The 23772-nt window shown below is 44.7% G+C and overlaps 2 protein-coding genes across 6 annotated transcripts in view; one reads left to right on the top strand and one right to left on the bottom strand.

Moving 5' to 3' along the window:
- The first annotated feature begins 3453 nt into the window (after positions 1-3453).
- Positions 3454-16870, top strand: LOC111979972 (proline-rich protein 7-like). The gene is made up of 2 exons (XM_070449385.1): positions 3454-3820; positions 13963-16870. The coding sequence occupies exons 1-2, from the start codon at positions 3503-3505 to the stop codon at positions 14419-14421; spliced, it is 777 nt and encodes a 258-aa protein (XP_070305486.1). The 5' UTR covers positions 3454-3502; the 3' UTR covers positions 14422-16870.
- A 5327-nt stretch (positions 16871-22197) lies between these two features.
- Positions 22198-23772, bottom strand: part of dbn1 (drebrin 1) — a 105237-nt gene continuing 103662 nt past the window's right edge. For all 5 annotated transcript variants that reach the window (XM_024011178.2, XM_070449382.1, XM_070449384.1 and 2 more), the window contains 3 exons: positions 23238-23686; positions 22632-22722; positions 22198-22396 (listed from right to left, as the gene is read on the bottom strand). In XM_024011178.2, coding sequence (XP_023866946.1) covers positions 22344-22396; positions 22632-22722; positions 23238-23686 — 593 coding nt within the window. In that variant the 3' untranslated portion in view covers positions 22198-22343. The remainder of the gene's footprint in view (positions 22397-22631; positions 22723-23237; positions 23687-23772) is intronic.

Below are 23772 nucleotides of genomic sequence, written 5' to 3'. Positions count from 1 at the left end.
ACTGCGATGCAGTGCCTTAGACCGCTCCGCCACTCGGGAGGCCCCGCGTTGTAGTTATCTTAACTTGACATTTTTWGTCAACACAACTGCAGGTTGCGTAGTGGTTAAGAACCAAAAGGTCGCTGGTTTGAATCCCTGGTGGGAAAATCTGCCGTTCTGCCCTTGAGCAAGGTAGTTAACCTGCAACTGCTCCCCGGGCGCCGATGATGTGGACGTCGATTAAAGCAGCCCCCCGCACCTCTCTTATTCAGAGCGGTTGGGTTAAATGCGGAAGTTGTACAACTGCATTCAGGCAGACTCAGGAAACACAAATGCATCGTTTGTAAATTACATCTTAGTGTTGAAGTGTATCCCTGGCTGTCCATACATTTTAAAAACAAGAAATGGTGCATCTTGTTTGCTTAATATAAGTTATTTGAAATTATTTACATTTTTACTTTTGATACTTAAGTATATTTTAGCAATTACATTTACTTTTGATACTTAAGTTTATTTAGAATCAAATACTTGTAGTATTTTACTAGGTGACTCACTTTTATTTGTGTAACTTTCTATTAAGGTATCTATACTTTTACTCAAGAATGACAATTGGGTACTTTTTCTACCACTGGTTGAAAGCAAATCAACGTAACATTTTTTGTCAACTCAACAAATTATGGGGGCACAAGGCAAGACCCAGATGCAGACACAGGAGGCAGATGGTTAGAGTCCAGATGTTTATTAACAATCCAAAAGGGGTAGGCAAGAGAATAGTCATGGACAGGCAAAAGGTCAAAACCAGTTCAGAGTTCCAGAGGTACAGAATGGCAGGCAGGCTCGAGGTCAGGGCAGGCAGACAGGCAAAGGTCAAAACCGGGAGGACTAGTAGAACAGAATAGAAAAGCAGGAGCACGGGGAAAAAACACGCTTGTTGACTTGAACATACAAGACGAACTGGCACAGAGAGACAGGAAACACAGGGATAAATACACCGGGGAAAATAAGCGACACCTGGAGGGGGTGGAGACAATCACAAGGACAGGTGGAAAAGATCAGGGTGTGACACAAATTTAGCAATTTTAGTTGACTTGGCTAATAAAACAAGTCATTTTGACTGAATTTCAAWTTTTTTAAATATTTTTTTTACAGTGTACAGAGGAGAGCAAGGCGAGTATCAGTCAATAGGAAAGCTGTTTATGTTGGCATCAGGTGCATGCAGGGTGGTTTCTCCAAGCATGGACATCTGCATATTATTATCTCTCCAAATTAATTAACCTCTAAATATTTACCTTTTTTGTGGGATGTTTGATATTGAATATAATGCATTTGCATGAACTTTCTTGTGTACTGTATATCAAGATGTAATAGGTATCAAAATATAACAGTATTAGGCTGCTACAGTGTAATAATCAGAGTATAGTCTAACCAACAAATGGCAGAATCGTAATAGGGGTTTCAGTGAACAGCTGTGTTGGGTTATTACATGAGAATAGGTGTCGATGCTTTACAGTGCGTGACTCAAATGGGTAATATAGGAGTCTATCAGCCATTAACTCTTGTGTAGATTGCACCGGGGCAGGGCACACACGCTGAGATTGGACTAGTCATGCTGTATATTAAGTGAAATGTGATGACAGCTTGTGTCACAGTCACCCTCCAATAAACTACCTGAGGAGAAGGAGGTAAGAGGAGAGATTAAGGAGAGGAATCTAGGAAGCTTGGGGTAGAGTGGTGTAACCTTACCAAACCACAGCTTCTTACTCCAGCCCTATCCATGATCATGCTGAGTCACAGTCAGGAGGTGTGCCAGGTAGTAACATCAGAGAAAGGGACAACAAGACACTTCCATTGGTTCCATAGGTTTGGAGATGTTATGAGGGAATCACTCTTTCCTTTCTCCTTCCTAACCACCATTCTATAAGTCATCCATCCATTTCTCAAATGACATGCATTATGCCACCTCTGGGTGTTAAAGTATGATAATCATCAGAGATATACAAGATAAAAGAGCAAGGCCAATGACCCGTAAAGGAAGGARTTGATCCACCTCTAAGAAAGTCATGACAATAAGAGTCTAGTGTTATTATTCTGTGGGTGTATGGAGGCCAAGGCCAGATTACAAATGCTCTAATGTGATGTGATAGTGAGGAGAGTGGCACGACTAGAACGTTTACTAGAGGTATCAACAACTCAGTCTATAAGATTCAGTATATAGGGCCTGGAGTTTTTCCTGACCATGTAACCTGACCAGTTAGAACTCTGGGCCCTAGTTAGGAGTGACTAAGATCCAGAGTATTTCCATATTTTTTCCTGGTTGGGAAAAAACGTCATGGCCTAGTTATAACTATGATTTCTGGTCAGGTCCAGTGATTCCATTGAGTACTGTCCCAGCTAGTGCACCCTGAGTGTGGGTGTGGCATGTGGGGACAGAGAATGACCTGCTATGTTGAGGTCAGCCGTATTGGGGCCCACACAAAGGGCCCTGTTTTCCCCATGAGATCCATGTAGGGTTCTGCTCCTTCCTCTCTGATGTGTGAAACTGATACTCACCCCCTGAGGTCACCATCATAATGATGCTTGAACATTTGAGATCACTTACCAGACAGGCCCATTTTTGGGGCGTATTTCATAATTGATAATGATTGTCCCCTCTGCCCTCTCTCCTCCCTCTCTCCCTTTGTTGAGCAGCGTGACATTGTGAGTCCTCTGGAGTTCTGAGGTGCCAGAACCCATCAGAACCCATAGTCTGGGGATCAGGGTGCCAGAGGGGGGACGCAGAACCAAGTAGAACCCCACGGAAGCGCTCAGAACTCCGCAGGAGTGTACGGAACCGGTGTCCTGGAGGAGGCAGCTGTGGGACGGACCGGGGGCGTCACGTGGCACTGCTCTGCCTGACTCCCACCCAGACCTCACCCCTCAGAGGGCCCTCTCAGTCTGCCTGCTGGGGAGAAGAGCAGGCCTTCAATCTCAGTGGGAAGGAGGAGCAGTGCTCTGTGTTTATTTGTGTTTTCATTAAGCTGTGTTTTTTCAGGATACCTGGACAGTGGATGTGATTTAGACAATGTGTTTTGCAGTGAGACTGCATGGAGAATGTAGATGACCTTGTTTTACCTGTAAAGAACCATAGGACATCTGATCTGCAGTGACCAGCAGGCTGGAAAACAACTGATCACACCTGGCCTTTGGACTACAGAAGCGCCTCTGAGACAGTACTGTTGGTGTGGGTGTTGTTGTGTGGGTATGAAGACACTGGACAGCCGGTCATTTTAACAGGGATCATGTACACTGTCATCAGGGCTGATCTGAGACATCAGCTGTCACACTGATATAAGATGACTACAAATCAACAGAAGACTACACATTCAACCAAACTCCTCTGGAAACTGGAGCCCTGTCTTTAACTTAAATGTTTTCCCGTCTCCTCAGTGACAGTCAGTGCTATTTGATTTAACGTATCTCCAGTCCAGTTGGCTCCTCATTTCACGCACCTCGGTAGTGCCAAGTCAACTAGTTTCTCATCACCATGGTGATGTCCCAGGGCACATACACATTCCTGGCCTGCTTTGCTGGGTTCTGGCTGGTGTGGGCTCTCATCGTCATGCTGTGCTGCTTCTGTAGCTTCGTCCAGCGGCGTCTGAAGAAGAGGAGGGAGGAGAGTCTGAGGGAGCAGTGTCTGAGGGCCTTGGAGATGGAGCCATTGGAGTGCCTGGGCCCAGGGGGGTTGGGAAGGGAACCCCCCACCAGAGAGCTCCTCCATTTCTGCCCCCCGCTGACCCTCTCCCCTCCAATGCACATTCTTCACTCCCTCCCACAGGGCAGCTGGGCCTCCCCTCAAGGTAATGTACCGATACAGTACTTTTCTTTACGGCTTTGAATATTCTACCACACAGATGCACGCACGCACACACACATACTATGACTAATTAAGATTAGACTGCAGTACTTTGAATCATACACACTTCAACCAAGCTAAATTACTTCTATGCTCGCTTCGAGGCAAGCAACACTGAAACATGCATGAGAGCATCAGCTGTTCCAGGCGACTGTTTGATCACACTCTCCTTAGCCGATGTGAGTAAGACCTTTAAACAGGTCAGCATTCACAAGGCCGCGGGGCCAGACGGATTGCCAGGACGTGCACTCCGAGCATGCGCTAACCAACTGGCAAGTGTCTTCACTGACATTTTTAACCTGTCCCAGACTGAGTCTGTAATACCAACATGTTTCAAGCAGACCACCATAGTCCCTGTGCCCAAGAACACTAAGGTAACTTGCCTAAATGACTACCGACCCGTAGCACTCACGTCTGTAGCAATGAAGTGCTTTGAAAGGCTGGTCATAGCTCACATCAACACCATTATCCCAGAAACCCTAGACCCACTCCAATTTGCATACCGCCCCAACATATCCACAGATGATGCAATCTCTATTGCACTCCACACTACCCTTTCCCACCTGGACAAAAATAACACCTACGTGAGAATGCTATTCATTGACTACAGCTCAGCGTTCAACACCATTGTGCCCTCAAAGCTCATCACTAAGCTAAGGACTCTGRGACTAAAGACATCCCTCTGCAACTGGATCCTGGACTCCCTGACGGGCTGCCCCCAGGTGGTAAGGGTAGGTAACAACACATCTGCCACGCTGATCCTCAACATGGAGTCCCCTTATGGGTGCATGCTCAGTCCCCTCCTGTACTCTCTGTTCACCCATGACTGCATGGCCAGGCACGACTCCAACACCATCATTAACTTTGCAACAGTGGTAGGTCTGATCACCGACAACGATGAGACAGCCTATAGGCAGGAGGTCAGAGACATGGCCGTGTGGTGCCAGGATAACAACCTCTCCCTCAACGTGACCAAGACAAAGGAGATGATTGTGGACTACAGGAAAAGGAGGACCAAGCACACCCCCATTCTCATCGACAGGGCTGTAACGGAGCAGGTTGAGAGCTTCAAGTTCCTTGGTGTCCACATCACCAACAAACTATCATGGTCCAAGCACACCAAGGCAGTGGTGAAGAGGGCACTACAAAGCCTATTCCCCCTCAGGAGACTGAAAAGATTTGGCATGGGTCCTCAGATCCTCAAAAGGTTCTACAGCTGCACCATCGAGGGCATCCTGACTGGTTGCATCACTGCCTGGTATGGCAACTGCTCGGCATCCGACCGTAACGCACATACTGAGGGTAGTGCGTATGGCCCAGTACATCACTGGGGCCAAGCTTCCTGCCACCTAGGACCTCTATACTAGGTGGTGTCAGAGGAAGGCCCTAAAAATCGTCGAGCCACCCTAGTCATAGACTTATCTTTAATACCGCACGGCAAGCGGCACCAGAGTGCCAAGTCTAGGTCCAAGAGGATTCTTAACAGCTTCTACCCCCAAGCCATAAGACTCCTGAACAGCTAATCAAATGGCTACCCAGACTATTTGCATTGTCCCCCCCACCCCCCCTTTTACGCTGCTGCTACTCTCTGGTTATTATCTGTGCATAGTCACTTTAACTCTACCTACATGTACATATTACCTCAATTACTTCGACTAACCTTTGCCCCCGCACATAGAGTCTGTTCCGGTAGCCTGTGTATATAGCCTCGCTACTCTTATTTTACTGCAACTAACTATTTGTTATTTTWGTTTTTTACTTATCTATTTTTTTACCAAATACTTATTTTTCTTAAAACTGCATTGTTGGTTAGGAAGTAAGTAAGCATTTCACTATAAGGTCTACACCTGTTGTATTTGGCGCATGTGACAAATACAACAACAAAAAAGTTTGATTTAGCTCTTTGTTTCTGATGCTTACCATGCAACCTCTTTACAGCTCCTTTTCCAGTTCAATATGAGCAATATATATGAGCAATATAAACACACAAAGCACATAACCCAGGAGACACCTGCAGTTGTCTGTACATTACATGCTACAGGCATGACAGCAGTGACTATGAAGGTTTGCTGTAGGCTCTTGTTGTATCTGTAGCTGTGTTCCTTCGTGGGTGACATGGTGACAGTTAGCGCTGTAGAGTAGGCGGTGTGTAGGCAGAGCAGTGGTAGAGTTGGCAGCACAGTAGCCAGCGCAATGACAGAGACTGCTAGCAGCTCGACACTTAGTTGGCGCTAACGGCGTGACAGTCAGTCAGTGGCATGAAAGGTTGGCTAGCAGCAGCCATTGAAATAGACAGAGAGGGCTAGCAAGCACAACAGCCAGACAGAGGAACTCAGTACCAAGGCAGCAAGGACAGGCTGGTTAAGGGGTGCACCTCAGAGTGGTAGAAAAATGGGGATATCCTCCCCCAAATGTCATTATAGCTCCAGGACATAAAATGTACATTTTTTATTGCCGTTTCCTCATGCTGAGACCATAGGCCTCCAGCATTGGAAAGGACTTTTTCCAATAATACCTTCCTCCATGCAGATGCTGTTGTGCTTGCGTCATAGGGGCTGTCCTTGGCGGCAGATGTGGGCCCCGGAGCCCCAGTGTCACGTAGGCTGAGATTAGCAATCCTGTCCCCAGTGAAGGTGGCTCCCCTCTGGATAGTCCCTGAGCCTTGTCCCCCCCCTGCCATTCCACCACCCTCCATACTCCTCCACGGCCCTGCCAGCCCTCTGCACCTGTGGCTCTCTCTAGGTTTGGAGGCATTGCTGACACTGGAAACAAACAGCCGCCTGGCGCAGCACACGAAACACTCCTTTCATCTCCCAGTGTTCTGGGCCTCCATTGTTACTGTATGGAAGTAATTTTTATTCATACATATAGCGGCTGGAACTAATATTAGAGACCAAAGCAGGGCATTATGAATGTGTAGTGGAAAAAGAGATCATAAAAACTATAGTGTAATTTGTTGTGAATATGTGGACACATACAGGGCATGTACAGTCGTGGCCAAAAGTTTTGAGAATGACACAAATATTAATTTCCACAAAGTTTGCTGCTTCAGTGTCTTTAGATATGATTGTCAGATGTTACTATGGAATACTGAAGTATAATTACAAGCATTTCATAAGTGTCAAAGGCTTTTATTGACAATTACATGACGTTGATGCAAAGAGTCAATATTTGCAGTGTTGACCCTTCTTTTTCAAGACCTCTGCAATCTGCCCTGGCATGCTGTCAATTAACTTTTGGCCACGTCCTGACTGATGGCAGCCCATTCTTGCATAATCAATGCTTGGAGTTTGTCAGAATTTGTGGGTTTTTGTTTGTCCACCCGCCTCTTGAGGATTGACCACAAGTTGGGATTAAGGTCTGGGGAGTTTCCTGGCCATGGACCCAAAATATCGATGTTTTGTTCCTCGAGCCACTTAGTTATCACTTTTGTATTATGGCAAGGTGCTCCATCATGCTGGAAATGGCACTGTTCATCACCAAACTGTTCCTGGATGGTTGGGAGAAGTTGCGCTCTGAGATGTGTTGTGTACCATTCTTTATTCATGGCTGTGTTCTTAGGCAAAATTGTAATGTGAGTCCACTCCCTTGGCTGAGAAGCAACCCCACACAATGAATGGTCTCAGGATGCTTTACTGTTGGCATGACACAGGAATGATGGTAGCGCTCACCTTGTCTTTCTGGACAAGCTTTTTTTCGGATGCCCCAACATTCGGAAAGGGGATTCATCAGAGAAAATGACTTTACCCAGTCCTCAGCAGTCCAATCCCTGTACCTTTTGCAGAATATCAGTCTGTCCCTGATGTTTTTCCTGGAGAGAAGTGGCTTCTTTGCTGCCCTTCTTGACACCAGGCTATCCTACAAAAGTCTTCGCCTCACTGCGGTGCAGATGCACTCACACCTGCCTGCTGCCATTCCTGCAAAGCTCTTACTGGTGGTGCTCCGATCCCGCAGCGAATCAACTTTAGGACACGGTCCTGGAGCTTGCTGGACTTTCTTGGGCGCCCTGAAGCCTTCTTCACAACAATTGAACCGCTCCCCTTGAAGTTCTTGATGATCCGATAATGGTTGATTTAGGTGCAATCTTACTGGCAGCAATATCCTTGCCTGTGAAGCCCTTTTTGTGCAAAGCATGATGTTGACACGTTTTTCTTGCAGGTAACCATGGTTCCCAGAGGAAGAACAATGATTCCAAGCACCACTCCTTTTGAAGCTTCCGTCTGTTATTCGAACTCAATCAGCATGACAGAGTGATCTCCAGCCTTGTCCTCGTCAACACTCACACCTGTGTTAACGAGAGAATCACTGACATTGATGTCAGCTGGTTCTTTTGTGGCAGGGTTGAAATGCAGTGGAAATGTTTTTGGGATTCAGTTCATTTGCATGGCAAAGAGGGACTTTGCAATTAATTGCAATTTCATCTGATCACTCTTCATAACATTCTGGATATGCATAATGCCAACATACAAACTTGAGCAGGACTGTGAAAATTAATATGGTGTCATTGTCAAAACTTTTGGCACGACTGTACATCTAATTAGTATTTGGTAGCATTGCCTTTAAATTGTTTATCTTGGGTCAAACGTTTCAGGTAGCCTTACAAAAGCTTCCACCAATAAGTTGGGGTGAATTTTGGCCCATTCCTCCTGACAGAGCTGATGTAACTGAGTCAGGTTTGTAGGCCTCCTTGCTCGCACACACTTTTTCAGTTCTGCCCACACATTTTCTATTGGATTGAGGTCAGGGCTTTGTGATGGCCACTCCATTACCTTGACTTTGTTGTCCTTAAGCCAGTTTGCCACAACTTTGAAGTTGCTTGGGGTCATTGTCCATTTGGAAGATGCATTGCGACCAAGCTTTAACATCCTGACTGATGTCTTGAGATGTTGCTTCAATATATCCACATAATTTTCCTCCTCATGATGCCATCTATTTTGTGAAGTGCACCAATCCTCCTGCAGCAAAGCACCCCCACAACATTATGCTGCCACCCCCGTGCTTATGGTTAGGATGTGTTCTTCGGCTTGCAAGCCTCCCCCTTTTTCCTCCAAACATAACGATGGTCATTATGGTCAACAGTTATTTTTTGTTTTCATCAGACCAGAGAACATTTCTCCAAAAGTACAATCTTTTTCCCATGTGCAGTTGCAAACCGTAGTTGATTTTTTATGGCTGTTTTGGAGCAGTGCTTCTTCCTTGCTGAGCGGTCTTTTCAAGTTATGTTGATTAAGGACTTGTTTTACTGTGGATATAGATACTTTTGTACCTGTTTCCTCCAGCATCTTCACAAGGTCCTTTGCTGTTGTTCTGGGATTGATTTGCACTTTTCGCACCAAAGTACGTTCATCTCTAGGAGACAGAACGCATCTCCTTCCTGAGCGGTATGATGGCTGTGTGGTCCCATGGTGTTTATACTTGCGTACTGTTGTTTGTACAGATGAACGTGGTACCTTCAGGCATTTGGAAATTGCTCCCAAGGATGAACCAGATTTGTGGAGGTCTACAATTGTTTTTCTGAGGTCTTGGCTGATTTCTTTTGATTTTCCCATGATGTCAAGCAAAGAGGCACGGAGTTTGAAGGTAGGCCTTGAAATACTTCCACAGGTACACCTCCAATTGACTCAAATTATGTCAATTAACCTATCAGAATCATCTAAAGCCATGACATAATTTTCTGGAATTTTACAAGCTGTTTAAAGGCAACTGTACATAGCAGATCAGTGCCACCATGACAACACTTCAAATCAAACTTTATTTGTCACATGCGCCAAATACAAGAAGTTTAGACTTTACCTTGAAATGCTTACTTACAAGCCCTTAACCAACAGTGCAGGTCAAGAAGAAGAAAATATTTACCAAGTAGACTAAAATAAAAAGTAACACAATAAGAATAACAACTGTCACGTCGGCATAAATGATTCGGGAGACAGGCGCAGGAATGCGTAATAGGGTATTGTATTGTACCCACATTACGGGATGAAGACCAAGAAACCAAAGGGCACACGCATACACGTACTAATCAATGGGAATAGGGGACAGGTGTGCGTAATGAAAGTTCCAGAGGGATCCGTAACAATAATGAGGCTATATACATGGGGCACCGGTACCGAGTCAGTGTGGGAGGGTAAAGGCTAGTTGAGGTAATCCGTACATGTAGGTGGGGGCGAAGTGAATATGCATAGGTAACAAACAAACAGAGAGTAGCAGAAGTGTACAAAGGGGGGGGTCAATGTAAATTGTCCGTTGGCGATTTTATGAATTGTTCAGCAATCTTATGGCTCGGGGGTAGAAGCTGTTGAGGAGCCTTTTGGTCCTAGACTTGGCGCTCCGTTACCGATTGCCGTGCGGTAGCAGAGAAAACAGTCTGTGACTGGAGTCTCTGACAATTGTATGGGCTTTCCTCTGACATGGCCTATTATATAGGTCCTGGATGGGAGGAAACTTGGCTCCAGTGATGTACTGAGCCGTACGCACTACCATCTGTAGCGCCTTACGGTCAGATGCCGAGCAGTTGCCATACCAGGCGGTGATGCAACCAGTCAGGATGCTCTCAAGGGTGCAACTGTAGAACTTTTTGAGAATCTGGGGACCCATGCCAAATCTTTTCAGTCTCCTGAGGGGGAAAAGGTTTTGTCATGTCCTCTTCACGACTGTCTTGGTATGTTTGGACCATGATAGTTCGTTGGTGATGTGGACACCAAGGAACATGAAACTCTCGACCCGATCCACTACAGCCCCGTCGATGCAGTGGGGGCCTGTTCGGCCCACCTTTCCTGTAGTTCACGATCAGCTCCTTTGTCTTGCTCACATTGAGGGAGAGGTTGTTGTCCTGGCACCACACTGCCAGTCCTCTGACCTCCTCCCTATAGGCCATCTCATCGTTGATCAGGCCTACCACTGTTGTGTCATCAGCAAACTTAATGGGGTCGTGTTTGGCCACCCAGTCGTGGGTGAACAGGGAATACAGGAGGGGACTAAGTACTGAGGGGCCCCAGTGTTAMRGATCAGTGTGGCAGACGTGTTGCCTACTCTTACCACCTGGGGACGGCCCGTCAGGAAGTCCAGGATCCAGTTGCAGAGGGAGGTGTTTAGTCCCAGAGTCCTTAGCTAAGTGATGAGCTTCGTGGGCACTATGGTGTTGAATGCTGAGCTGTAGTCAATGAACAGCATTCTCACATAGGTGTTCCTTTTGTCCAGGTGAGAAAGAGCAGTGTGGAGTGCGATTGAGATTGCATCATCTGTGGATCTGTTGGGGCAGTATGCGAATTGGAGTGGGTCTAGGATGTCCGGGATGATGCTGTTGATGTGAGCCATGACCAGCCTTTCAAAGCACTTCATGGCTACCGACTTGAGTGCCACGGGTCGGTAATCATTTAGGCAGGTTACCGTCGCTTCCTTGGGCACAGGGACTATGGTGGTCTGCTTGAAACATGTAGGTATTACAGACTCGGCCAGGGAGAGGTTGAAAATGTCAGTGAAGACACTTGGTCCGCACATGCTATGAGTACACGCCCGGGTAATCTGTCTGGGCCAGAGGCTTTGTGAATGTTGACCTGTTTAAAAGGTTTTGTTCACATCGTTCACATAAAAGGCATTTATCTCGTCTGGTAGGCTCGCCGTCACTGGGCAGCTCGCGTCTGGGTTTCCCTTTGTAGGCTGTAATAGTTTTCAAGCCCTGCCACATCCGACGAGCGTCAGAGCCAGTGTAGTAGGATTCAATCTTAATCCTGTATTGGCGCTTTGCTTGTTTGATGGTTCGTCTGAAGGCATAGCGGGATTTCTTATAAGTGTCTGGATTAGTCTCCCGCTCCTTGAAAGCGGCAGCTCTGGCCCTTAGCGCGATGCGGACGTTGCCTGTAATCCATGGCTTCTGGTTGGGATATGTACGTACAGTCACTGTGGGGACGACGTCATCGATGCACTTATTGACGAAGCCGATGACTGAGGTGGTGTATTCCTCAATGCCATTGGATGAATCGAACACATGCTGTGGAGGATTTGCATATCACACATTCCATATCCTTGACATCAATCAGTTGTCGTGTTTTTAGAGAGCAGCAACATTTCTTCCATTCTTCCATTCCATTCTTCCATTAGAAAACATTCTGTGCAAAGTTGTATGGCTTCCTGGAATATATAGGGAGAATCTCAACTGCATTCTCCTCGCATCTTCTCTCCTTGCCTCCTTAAAACCCATTGGATGAGAAAGCCAATGGTCCCACCTCTCTGACCTTCTCCTCAAATCTAATCACATTTTATTTGTCACATACACATTTTTAGCGGGTGTAGCGAATTGCTTCCTCCGATGAGTTTTGAGGAGGAGGCGAGGAGAGCGGACGAGTGGAGTATGCAATTGAGGTTCTCCCATTATATAGTATAGAAAGGCTGTGGGTAGTCTTTGAAAGAGATGCGGGCTGGAAAATTGAGTTTATGATTAGTAGTACCTCTCCCTTTATCAGCCTGGGTTTCCACACTGGAGGAAGTAGCACTGTCAAAGCACTACAAATAAAGCACTCCAGAGGTGTGGTCAGAGGGTGTGTCATTGTTATTAGCCTAGCTAGCTACATTTACAACCCTCCAGATTCATCACCGAGTAGTCAGAATCCAAGGAGATATTACTGCACCCGTTTTCTCCACATCCTTATCTCTGACTTGTATTCTGTTGTTCAAACCACAAGTGTATCAGAGTTTCCAGGCGTGAATAACCTATGACGTCTCAACTGTACTAACCTCACATGACGTCATTCGAAAGGAAGCCGTCCCTATATGGTAAACCCTGGAGGCGTGAACACTTCATACAGTTGAATGTACTTTACCGCCCACTAATTATTTTACAGATTTCATGTTATTGCCTCGTGCTACCTGACTGTTTGTCACATCAAAGCATGCTCACTATGTTTTATGTATCAATTGCAGTGATACCTGTTTTCAAAGACAGAAAAAACAGAGTTAAAATAAATGTTCTACATTCAGGGATGATCAAAAGCCCAAAACAATAATATATTGATGATACTTTCCTTACAATCAACATGACGAGCACAAGGCTCTATCTGTAAAAAGAAAGTTCTGAACCTTTATCGGTTTGAATGGTGTCAGCAATTTTTATCTTGTATTCTTTTGAACTTAATTAAAAACATGAATTGGGGTATTTAGAAAACGATATGTGTAGAGAACATTGAACAGAACAATAACCCTAACCCTAACCCCAGAACAATAAAATGCAGATAGAACCTTATAGTCCCAAGCTCTCAATGATTTGTTTCCCCTGAAAAGAAATGCACAGTGCTTTCAGAATGAATTGTCTAATTCACACTGAACACTAGTACAGGCTTGGCTCGGTTCGGCCCTACAGTGTCTATCTACCCGCTCGCCTCTACTCTCATTCCATCTTTTACAGGTCCCTCTCTCTGTGTCACACCTGTTCTGTTCCTGTGGGTTTTCTCTTTGTGAGCTTTGAAGGGAGTGAATCCAGATGATTGTGCTGAATACATCAGTAAATTAGCCTCCGACTTGTGGCTTGAATGTTTCTGTCAGAACAAATATCTCATTAAGCTCTCTTTACACTGTGTGTGTGTGAATGTGTGCACATGTGTGAAGCCATTCAGTACTTCAAAATGCACAGAGTCCGAATTGAGTCATCAAAGAAGCCTTTATTGTCGGCTACTGTAATCATCAATGGAATGCTCACCGCTCAACCTGTGTCCCACATGATTCCCAGTTTAAAGGCAGAGCTGTCAGTGTAGGAGTTGGACTTGGCAGTGGTATCAGTAACTTTAGATGTATAGTCAGCCATTTGAAATGACTGAGGCATCAGTGAAGCTACTGCTACATTAACATGATGTAATAGCCAGCAGGAGTCAGCTTAGCAATGATAAACACCCACACAACCCTTTCCACAGGATCACTAAGGTCTACCTTTAGACCTAAACACTGACAATACCATGGCCTAATATGACTGTGTCCATGGTAAAGTAGCATTTGATAATAATGATGGATTTGGTTTATATTAAGCTTTTCCAATGCCAACGGCACTTTACATTGTTAAGGGGAAACTAACATACTGTACACGTTTGTCTGTTTCCTCCCCAGAGACTGACGTGTTTGGAAAGCCCCCCTGCTATGAGGAGGCTGTTCTGATGGAGGACCCCCCTCCTCCCTACTGTGAGGTGCTGGCTGACAGCCGGGGGGGCACAAACATCAAGCCCTCCTCCCGGACCTCCAGGCTGGAGCAGCAGGAGACTGAGACCTCCAAGACTCTTCCGGTCACAGTGTTCTCAGAGCGGGGCTACTCCTCCCTGATCCGCCTGCCCACTGCCCGACGCTGGGACTCCCTGGGGCACCTGCTGTCTACCATGGACCTCAACCACAACACCCTCCCCACGGAGCCCCTCTCCCTGCAGGCCCAGGCCACTACAACCATGCCCCGCGAGGGCCGGACTCACACACAGCCAGAGCTGGGGCTGAGAAGTATCCAGGGGCTCAGGCGGCTAGAGCAGAGCTGTGGCCTGCCCACGTCCTTCCCTCTGCTGGGTCGCAGCACGGCTGTGTAAGCCTGAATAATCCTCCTGGAGGTGGGGGTGAGGCTGAAGCTAAGGACGCTGGGTTGAGGTGGAGAGGCGTTGAGTTGGGTTTGAGGAGGGGCGTCTGGTTTGTAGAGTTGGACTGATGGAATGGGTAGAGGAGGAAAAACACCTTTCAGACTCCCAGCAGCCAGAGGTGTTGTTCTCTGCAGTGAGATGAGGACAACCTTTCAAAAGATGACYTATCTGCCTTCCCCTCATCATCCCTCTTTTATCTGGCTTCGTCTCCCTCCATATCTGTCTCTATTCTCCATGGCTCGCAGTCTGATGCAGAGTAGCTATTACACCGAGTGTACAAAACATTCGGAACATATTCCTAATATTGAGTTGCAACCCCTTTTGCCCTCATAACATCCTCAATTCATCGGGGCATGGACTCTACAAGGTATCGAAAGCATCCACAGGGATGCTGGCCCATGTTGACTCCAATGCTTCCCACCATTGTGTCAAGTTGGCTGGATGTCCTTTGGGTGGTGGACCATTCTTGATACACACGGGAAACTGTTGAGCGTAAAAAATCCAGCAGTGTTGCAGTTCTTGACATACTTAAACCTATGCGCCTGGTACTTACTGTACTACCATACCCCGTTTAAAGGCACTTAAAACTTTTGTCTTGCSCATTCACSCTCTGAATGGCACACATACACAATCCATGTCTCAATTGTCTCAAGGCTTAAAAATCCCGGTGGTGGAAAAAAGTACCCAAATGTTATACTTGAGTAAAGGTAAAGATACTTTAATAGAAAATGACTCAAGTAAAAGTCACCCAGTAAAATACTACTTGAGTAAAAGTCTAAAAGTATTTGGTTTTAAATATACTTAAGTATCAAAAGTAAATGTAAWTGCAAACATATACTTAAGTATCAAAAGTAAAAGTATAAATAGTTTCAAATGTCTTATATTAAGCAAACCAGACGGCATCATTTTCTTGTTTTTTAAATTTACAGATAGCTAGGGGCATGCTCCAACACTCAGACATAATTTACAAACAAAGCATGTGTTTAGTGAGTCCGCCAGATCAGAGGCAGTAGGGATGACCAGGGATGTTCTCTTGATAAGTGTGTGAATTGGACCATTTTCCTGTCCTTCTGAGCATTCAAAATGTAACGAGTACTTTTGGGTATCAGGGATGGAGTAAAAAGTACATAATTTTCTTTAGTAAAAGTTGTCAAAAATATAAATAGTAAAGTACAGATACCCMAAAAAACTACTACTCAAGTACTTTACACCACTGAAAAATCATTATTTAACCTGTCTCCTCCCCTTTATCTACACAGATTGAAGTGGATTTAATAAGTGACATCAATAAGTGATCATAGCTTTCACCTAGATTAATCTGGTCAGTCTGTCATGGAAAGGTGCTCCTAATGTTTTGTGCACTCAGTATATGAGTCTGCTGTTGCCATGGCTCCCTGGAACTGCCTGTTGCCCATGATGCCTTGGCCCCCTAGCGACTCCAGGTAGAAAGACCTCTAGGAGCTCTGTGTTGCTCCTGTTGTATAACATTAACAGTGAAGGACCAAGAGAGTTGCTGAATTCAGTAGCTATCGCCCTGCTCTGAGAATTGCGATGTGCAATGGAAACATTGTTTTGAATTGAAAAAGCTCTTCTCCATCATTACTGTCATATCTTCAAGATGTTCTGGGACTATGTGGACTATGAATATCAATTTAATAAACCACAGCTGGGGATTGTTGCTCCTCKGTGTACAAATGACTGTGTGCGTGTGTGTGTGTGTGTATGTGTGCGTGCAAGCAAGTGTATGGTTGTGCGTGTGTGGTCTAGCTCCTAAATCATTAGTCCAATCAAGTACAAAGGGAGACAGCAGCCTTTTTTCCAGCAGGAATAAGTTCCCTCTATCTGAAGAATTGAAACCCTTGTATAAATAATTCATAATGCTAATCATAAGATTTCCTTTCTCTCCCTCTCTGGGTTGTAAATTACTTCCTAATGGTTGCTATCTGTCCATCAGTGAAGCGGTTCATCGAGATTGTAAATCCATCTCTCTCTTTCTCTCCCTCTCAAGCTACTCATCAGGCTAGATGTGACTGTGAAACACTCCTTCACATTGCCATGCGGGTGCTACAGTACATACAGCAGACACCATTACAGAAAATTGAAACCGTCATGGTAGCGAAGCAAACCCATCACCATGCAGCAATTGCAGACACAGGATTTTCGTTCCTTTTTTCCTCAAATATTATTTAGCTATTCATGGCTTTCTCTCTCTCGCTCTCTCATAATATCTGACCCCTTCTCTCGGCACCACTGGTGTTTTGAATGACATTCAGACAGCTCCTCTTAGTAGAGCTTTGGAAAACACTTCTCGCTAGTCATTTCCATCTGATTCTGACGAGGAACTCTAGCCTAGTGCTGAAGCATAAGTGTTAAATCTAATAATTCCCAATAAGGAATGTATAATTAGCATACACCCTTGGAGGGGGGGGGGGGGTCACTCACAATCAATTATATCTTGGGAATATTGTTTCTGTTTTCAAACATTTTTCACAGCTAGTGTGATTAAGCGCTGAATTCAATCCGTAGCGCTGATGATCAGCGTTACAGCATGATTACATTTAAAGGCAATGTTCCCCGTCAGCGGAGACTGCATTCACAGTAAACCCTGCATATGTCGGCTTAATCTGAAATTACCTTCATATTTTGATCACGCAGTCGTGCCCCAGATGCTTTTGCAGGGGACAAATCTGAAAAATCATTAGGAAAAATGAGTGAGATATGAACAATAGTACGTTGATTGCATCAAGGCCAAAGTATTTCCTTCTGAATCCATCCAATACGGGGCCCCTTTACTACCCTTCTCAGCCTATTAGGAACCATGTTACCCACCAAGGTCCACCTCTTTGTTATTAGCTGTTATGTAACCCAATTCAATCACATTATGTAACCACTGAAATTAATGCATTATTTGATGGGCTTACCTGGCAGTACCCTTGAGATGCTTGAACAAATTAGGAAGCTTGTCAGCTTGGTTCGGTCCTCAAGGACGCTCGAGTTAGGGTATTGGATTGGAGGTCTTCAATCCAAGGAACACCACCATTACAGGTTATAGCAGGTTATACAAATGTGCAGGTAGGGAACATACAGTACCCAACAGAAGGAGAGAGATGGAGACACAGGAGGGGAAGAGAGAGAAAAAGGGGTGAGAGGAGAAAGAGAGCATGAGAGAAAGCTACTTGAGGCCATTCCTGTAAATAGAGATAATGTTATTACTGAGGGGTAAAAAAAAGTATTGCAGTTTGAAGCGAGGGGCAATAGGGGAATGTCAAAGAGCACTTATTTATATATTAAGGTAGTTGTGGTTATCTTGTGAAAATCTCAAATTGAGGCAGTCCATTAAGTTTATTCCAGATGCTGTTTTTTTTTTTTTTAACAGTATACAATTGCATTTAGACAATCATTTTGAGAGCTTAGGAGTTTTCCTTTTTTGGAACAATCAATTTAATGGCCCCTGAATGTACAGATTCATGAKATAAGTGTAACTGAAAATGAACACTATTTAATTTGAGGTGTTTCTATCCATGCTTGAATGTAGAAGTAATGTTAAATATTATTTTGCCAAATGTTTTGTCTGTTTAAATCACACAACATGTCATATACAGTCTTCTTGATTGATTGACAATTGCTTCTGAGCTGTCATGCCTTGATTCCAGTCGCTTATTTAATTGTACAACTGTTATTTTGTTTATGCGGTTTTCATTTTCTCTTTCCCCTCCTCCGCCACAGAAGGAAAAGACAGAGGTGTAAACTGTCATCCTTCCTCTGTTGGCCTACGTGTTGCTTGGCAACCACCAGGCCAGAGTGCTAGCTCAGAGTCTGTTTACATAGAGTGAATGGGAACGCCAGCTGTGTGGCCAGTGCTGAACATAGTCAGAGCACAATGGATATGGGCCACTGGGCTAGGTTACATGGCTTCTAGCTACTAGTGTGGGACTGGGACTGTCAGTAGTGTCTGACGACTGACAGAGTTTCCCATCTCCTAACCCAGGGGTCGCTCAACACAGTTGGAACTAGACCCATAATCATAGAGAATGAGAGGCCTCTAGTGGCCAAAAGGTATTAGCATTTGCAGCGCCATTGAGGGCTTCCACCACTTTAATGTAGTCAACTGGGTGGGACTTCCAACTTCCTTGGCTGGTCCATCCCGGTGATCCTGTTGGAGTCATGTCCAACCGGGTTATGAGGAGGGATCAGTCAATCGTGAAGAAGAAACTGGACTACTTCAAAATGGAGATTGCTTTAATAGGGCTGCCTATGCTGTCACAGATGCTTTAATGGTACAAAGATGAGTCCTCTACCTCTGTGCCCGGGTACATCCACTGTCTAGCTGGCAATGTGGCAGCCATTTTGAGGAGCTTAATAAAATGCCCTGATAGAATGGACCGTTCCTCTAACATTGGGTTGGCATCACTGTGGTATATCCATCATTTGAGGAATTCAGACAGACATTTATTTACCATCCAAGGAAGCATATCGGTCCAGACAGGCTACAGATTGATATGGCTTATAGCAGGACGTGGCCCTGCCATAGTATGGACTCTCTGTGACACCTCACAAATACATACCTGTTCCGCTGTGACTGTCTGTACAGCATGTAGCATGCAAAGTGTTCTGTATACATCTGACTGCAGGAGCTGTTCTCTGTTAGTCACTCCTACATCTGCTGCTACTACTGTATTGTATGGAATGCATAGCAAAAATGTCCCCCTACTACCTATATAGTACTTTTGACTAGGGCCCATAGGAACTATATAGGGAATAGGGTGCCATTTGGGACGCAGCCTATGTGTTCTATGTATACCTGTGAGAAAGGGTCTTCATAGAACCATACCTGGACTAAGTCAATGGTACCAACATCTCTTTAATAAAATGCAGTTGAATAAAAATAGATTCAAAACAAACATGACAAGTGGCTTTGACAGACTTGTGTTTCAATGTTGCTGGATGTTTTGTGTTCATGATCATACCTGCTTTGAAGAGATTATTTGATTGCTAAATCATTTAAATGTAAAAAAAAAAACAATATATGCTATAAGATTCCCTGACCAAGACAGATGTCCTTTTAGTCACATTGCAGGGATGCCAATGTTCATTCTAATGTTCTATTTAATTCTATGATGCTAGCATTTCCCTCTGCACTTCCTCCTTAAGTCATGATAATATTTCAGTGCTCAAGTGCATTGGATTTTATTTAATTATAATTGGATTTTATTTAACTAGGCAAGTCAGTTAAGAACAAATTCTTATTTTCAATGATGGCCTACCGGGGAACAGTGGGTTAACTGCCTTGTTCAGGTGCAGAATGACAGATTTTTAGCATGTCAGCTCAGGGATTCGGTCCAGCAACCTTTTGGTTACTGTCCCAATGCTCTAACCACTAGGCTACCTGCAGCCCCAATTGTACAACTGGATTGGGGAGAAGTGGGCAAAAAAATAAAAAWWTWAAAAATAAATCAAAACTCTGAAGTCATCGTTTGGAGGTTTTTAAGTCTTTTATTAACATACATCAGCACTTAGCATGTCACAAAAGATCTTGCGCTTATTTAAAAAACAGAGTGTGAGAAGCGGACGCAAAAGAGGGAAGAGAATCTTTTTATTTCTATCTTTTAAATAAAAAGAGACCAGTTAAGACAAGGAACAGCTAAGCCTTGCTTTGGGGCGAGTATTAGGGGTAGTAGTAGTAGAGTAGTAGTCTCCTAGTAGTGCAATAGGGAGAGAATAATAATCACTAACCAGGAGGTTATCAGAGGGAAGAAGTAAACATTGAAATTATGTGGAAATGGTGTCAGTTACTGCTAAAGATGCAGGTTGGTCGGCTCTTACCAAGCATTAGGTGATTCTCATATACAGAAAAGGCTGCGAGGGATATGGTATCCCACCACGACTCACATTTCAAATCTCTCTTCAAAGAAACTTCATTTAAAAATCTCACTCAATCCCACAACGAGCCTCAATTCAAAGTGTCATAATCATAAGGGCCACAATAACAAACAAAAAAAAGTGTTAGTCGATCATTAGTTGTATATTACTAAATATCAAACGCTATTTACAGAACAAAAAAACGACATTGTTTTTTTTCTTTCTTATTGCTTGCTGGTTCCCACTCAGAACTCTGTGGTAAGAACAGAGAGATAGAACAATATAGAACTGTTCTATCTCTATGAATAAAAATGACAGGATTTATTTAGAATCAGATCAGAGGTGTGGAATCTCAGAAATGACACTACCCTTGAACAGTAACAATAAGAAACAACCTCTAGATCATATGAAGGAAGACTGAGACAGACAGTCTGCAAGCCATGTGGGGCGGGGGGGGGGGGGGGGGGGGGGTCACGTCAATAACCATCTGTTCTAAACATTGGAGCATTAATAACATTAATAAAAGAGGATAATGAGTCTTGATGATCAAAATCATTTCTAAGGCCTACTGGCGAAGCTAGTCTACTGTACTGTTTCTCATTTAGACTGTAGGGGTCAAATCAGAACTGAGATGACTGGGTGAAAGTCAAGCAGGGAATGAGACCTGTACAAAAACAACATAGTCCCAACGGTAGAATTACAATAGTGCCTCTGAGGCCATCAAGGGGGCGTGCATGTGAACTACATCATTTTAAAAGAAGGACGAGGGAGATTTAAACAGATGGAATGCAAAAGAGTGAATTTGTGTCTACTGAAAATAAGGGTATCGTGTTATAAAGCAGAGACTACAGTGGCAGCTCTCCAACAACCTTAGTACAAGACGCACTGTTCCGTTCATAGTGCCACAACGTGTGACGAATGTCCTCGTTCCCATCTGAGTACTCTAGATATAGTTATTGCCTAGTTTTCACTGGAGACGTAACAAAACGAGACTACAGCTATGGCCATGATTCAAAGATCCTGAATATTCATTTCTAGTACACTTTTAATAGGTAGTAAAAAACATACACATTTTCCTCTTGTCTGATTTTCTGCTGGGATAGCAGTAATACTTTCCCAGCAGAAAAACAGACTAGGGGAAAATGTGTGTATGCCAACCATCACAACAATAAGAAACTACGATAGATATTCCTTTTCAAAGTGACTTGCACATATATATATATATTTTAGGGTTTTACTATGATATAGTACAATAGTACTGCTATCCCAGCCTGTACTATGATGTCCGCCATGCCTTTGTCTGGTTCCCCGCTCCTCCTCTATCTGCCTACAGTGGATTACGAGTAAGGCCCCATGGCCAAACTGACACATTGAAATATTCAGGATTACACTTGGCACCATTTCCTCTCTGATCCCCCTCACCCTTCCCCCAGGCACCGTGCCCACTTTTATCCCCAACCAGCTACCCAGAATGGGAGGGGTGAGGTTAGGTCCCCTAGGCCTCAGGGGAGAGGGCCAAAGCTAGGGCCAGAGCAGGGCAACTCTTGGCACTAGGGAGGGTGGAAGGTGGGTCCCAGGGTTGGGGGAGAGGGGGCTGTGGTAGGAATAATTGTGATTGGTCACAAAAGGGTTTGCTCTACCTTTTAATAGGCTACCTGTCTGGTACAGGGGTCATATCTGCTGTAAAAGACACAGACGTGAGCTACTGAGCTGTGTGTATAAGTACGCAAGAAAGTAGTTCTCACTCCCTGCTATTTACTCTGCATAGCAAATAAGGAGAAATCTAAGAAATAAATAAAAAAACAAAAAAACAAGAGCTCATCAACCAATTAGCATCTCTAACAATAACTCGACAACCTTTTCGGCGGCTAACATTTTTTTGCTTTATTCTAGAACATTATACAGATTTTTTTTTTAATGCAAGACTTATTATTACTTTAAAAAAAAATCAGTTTGGTCGTTGATGATGCGTTGTTTCTACTTCCCTCCACCGGACTGTACTACTCCGCCATCGTCTAGTCGCTGTCCTCCATTACAGGGTCCGTGTCCCAGCACGTGATGTCAATCTCTGTACACACACAGTGCATAGATAAACATCCACAAATCCACTGGGTCAATCTTTGCACACACACACGCTTTAGTATTTTCATCAAGGGTGTCTTAAAATATGTCACAGAAGGGGGCAGAAACAACCACATACCGTAACCATCATCATACATCAGACTGTCTTCAAGAAGAAGTGTGACAGCAGTTCTTAAATAATGTGTTTCTGACTTTGCCAAACATGACGCTCTCTCGCTCACCTGGTGGCTTGTTATAAAACACTGGCGTTGGGGTCATTTTAGCAGAGCAGTCCTCCTCCTCCTGCGATTGGCTGAAGTAACCCTCGCTCGCCTGCACAGGCAGACAGATTAGTTAATAACAGTATTGTCTCAGCATATAGACATTTTCCTCCAGCTATGCCATCACAAGGGTACACGGTTCAAACAAATACTGCATGTACAGTACAGTTTGGGTTATCTTGGGGCAATTTGTATAATCCAGTGCTGTACTGTGTATCTCTGTGTGTCAATCTTTGTTCCATATCAGGAACACAGAACAGACTTCCATCCTCTCTCTCCTAGGTAACCAGTAGCACTCACTACTGCCGATGTAGAATGCATTTACTGCCACCTTGTGGCCCATAATATTATGACTTCAGAAAAAGGAGAGATGCAATACATGCAAACAAAGTAAACAATTCACAACAAGTCATAAACCCCACATGATATGAAATTCAAGCTGAAATACAGGAAAATGTGTTCAATGTTAATTACATTCTGGTTATCAAAGTAGTTTCAAAGTAASTACATGGCATAAGACTAACATAATGTCAAGTTCTGCCAAGTCATGTAATATTTCGTAATGACCTGAGTCCCTTCTTTGAGCAGCGTCTCCCCATTGGTCATCAGCTGAGTGWCATCTGAAGCATGCTGCAGTGCATGCTGGTAGCTCAGGGTCATATCGTGGGTCCCAGCCACGTCMACCAGGCTGGAGGGCTCGTCCTCAGCACCCCCGTGGCCCCCCGGGTAGAATGGTACGTCCCCCATCTCGTCAAAGCTCAGCAGGGGCTGGACTCGCCCTCCAGGAGGCAGGGCCTGAGAGGGGACGGAGCCTGTGGCAGGACTGCTGTCCCATAGGTCCACCAGGGGGTCTGCGGCGGTGGGTGCGGGAAGGGGCCTGAAACCTGAGAAGGGGTCGTAGTCGTCCGAGGTTGAGGACGGGGCTTGGGAGTCTGGGCGGGTCTGGGGGGCCACGCTCTGAATGGGCTTGGTGGGGGTGGACTCCTGGACTGGGCCTGGCTGCTGCTTCGGCTCACCTGGAGGGGAGGSAGAGAGGGAATGTTATCAAAAGTTGTTATCAATAAGCCCTGATAGGAGACAAAGCGAAACAGTCCAACGATCA

This window comes from Salvelinus sp. IW2-2015, linkage group LG20, assembly GCF_002910315.2.
Source record: "Salvelinus sp. IW2-2015 linkage group LG20, ASM291031v2, whole genome shotgun sequence".
NCBI classification, from domain to species: Eukaryota; Metazoa; Chordata; class Actinopteri; order Salmoniformes; family Salmonidae; genus Salvelinus; species Salvelinus sp. IW2-2015.
This window is presented reverse-complemented; position numbering and strand designations above follow the sequence as displayed.

Coding starts and splice junctions, on each gene's coding strand:
- LOC111979972 (XM_070449385.1), top strand. CDS start 3,503: ATGGTGATGTCCCAGGGCACATACACATTCCTGGCCTGCTTTGCTGGG. Junction 3,821..13,962: donor GGGCCTCCCCTCAAGGTAAT/GTACCGATACAG, acceptor TCCTCCCCAGAG/ACTGACGTGTTTGGAAAGCC.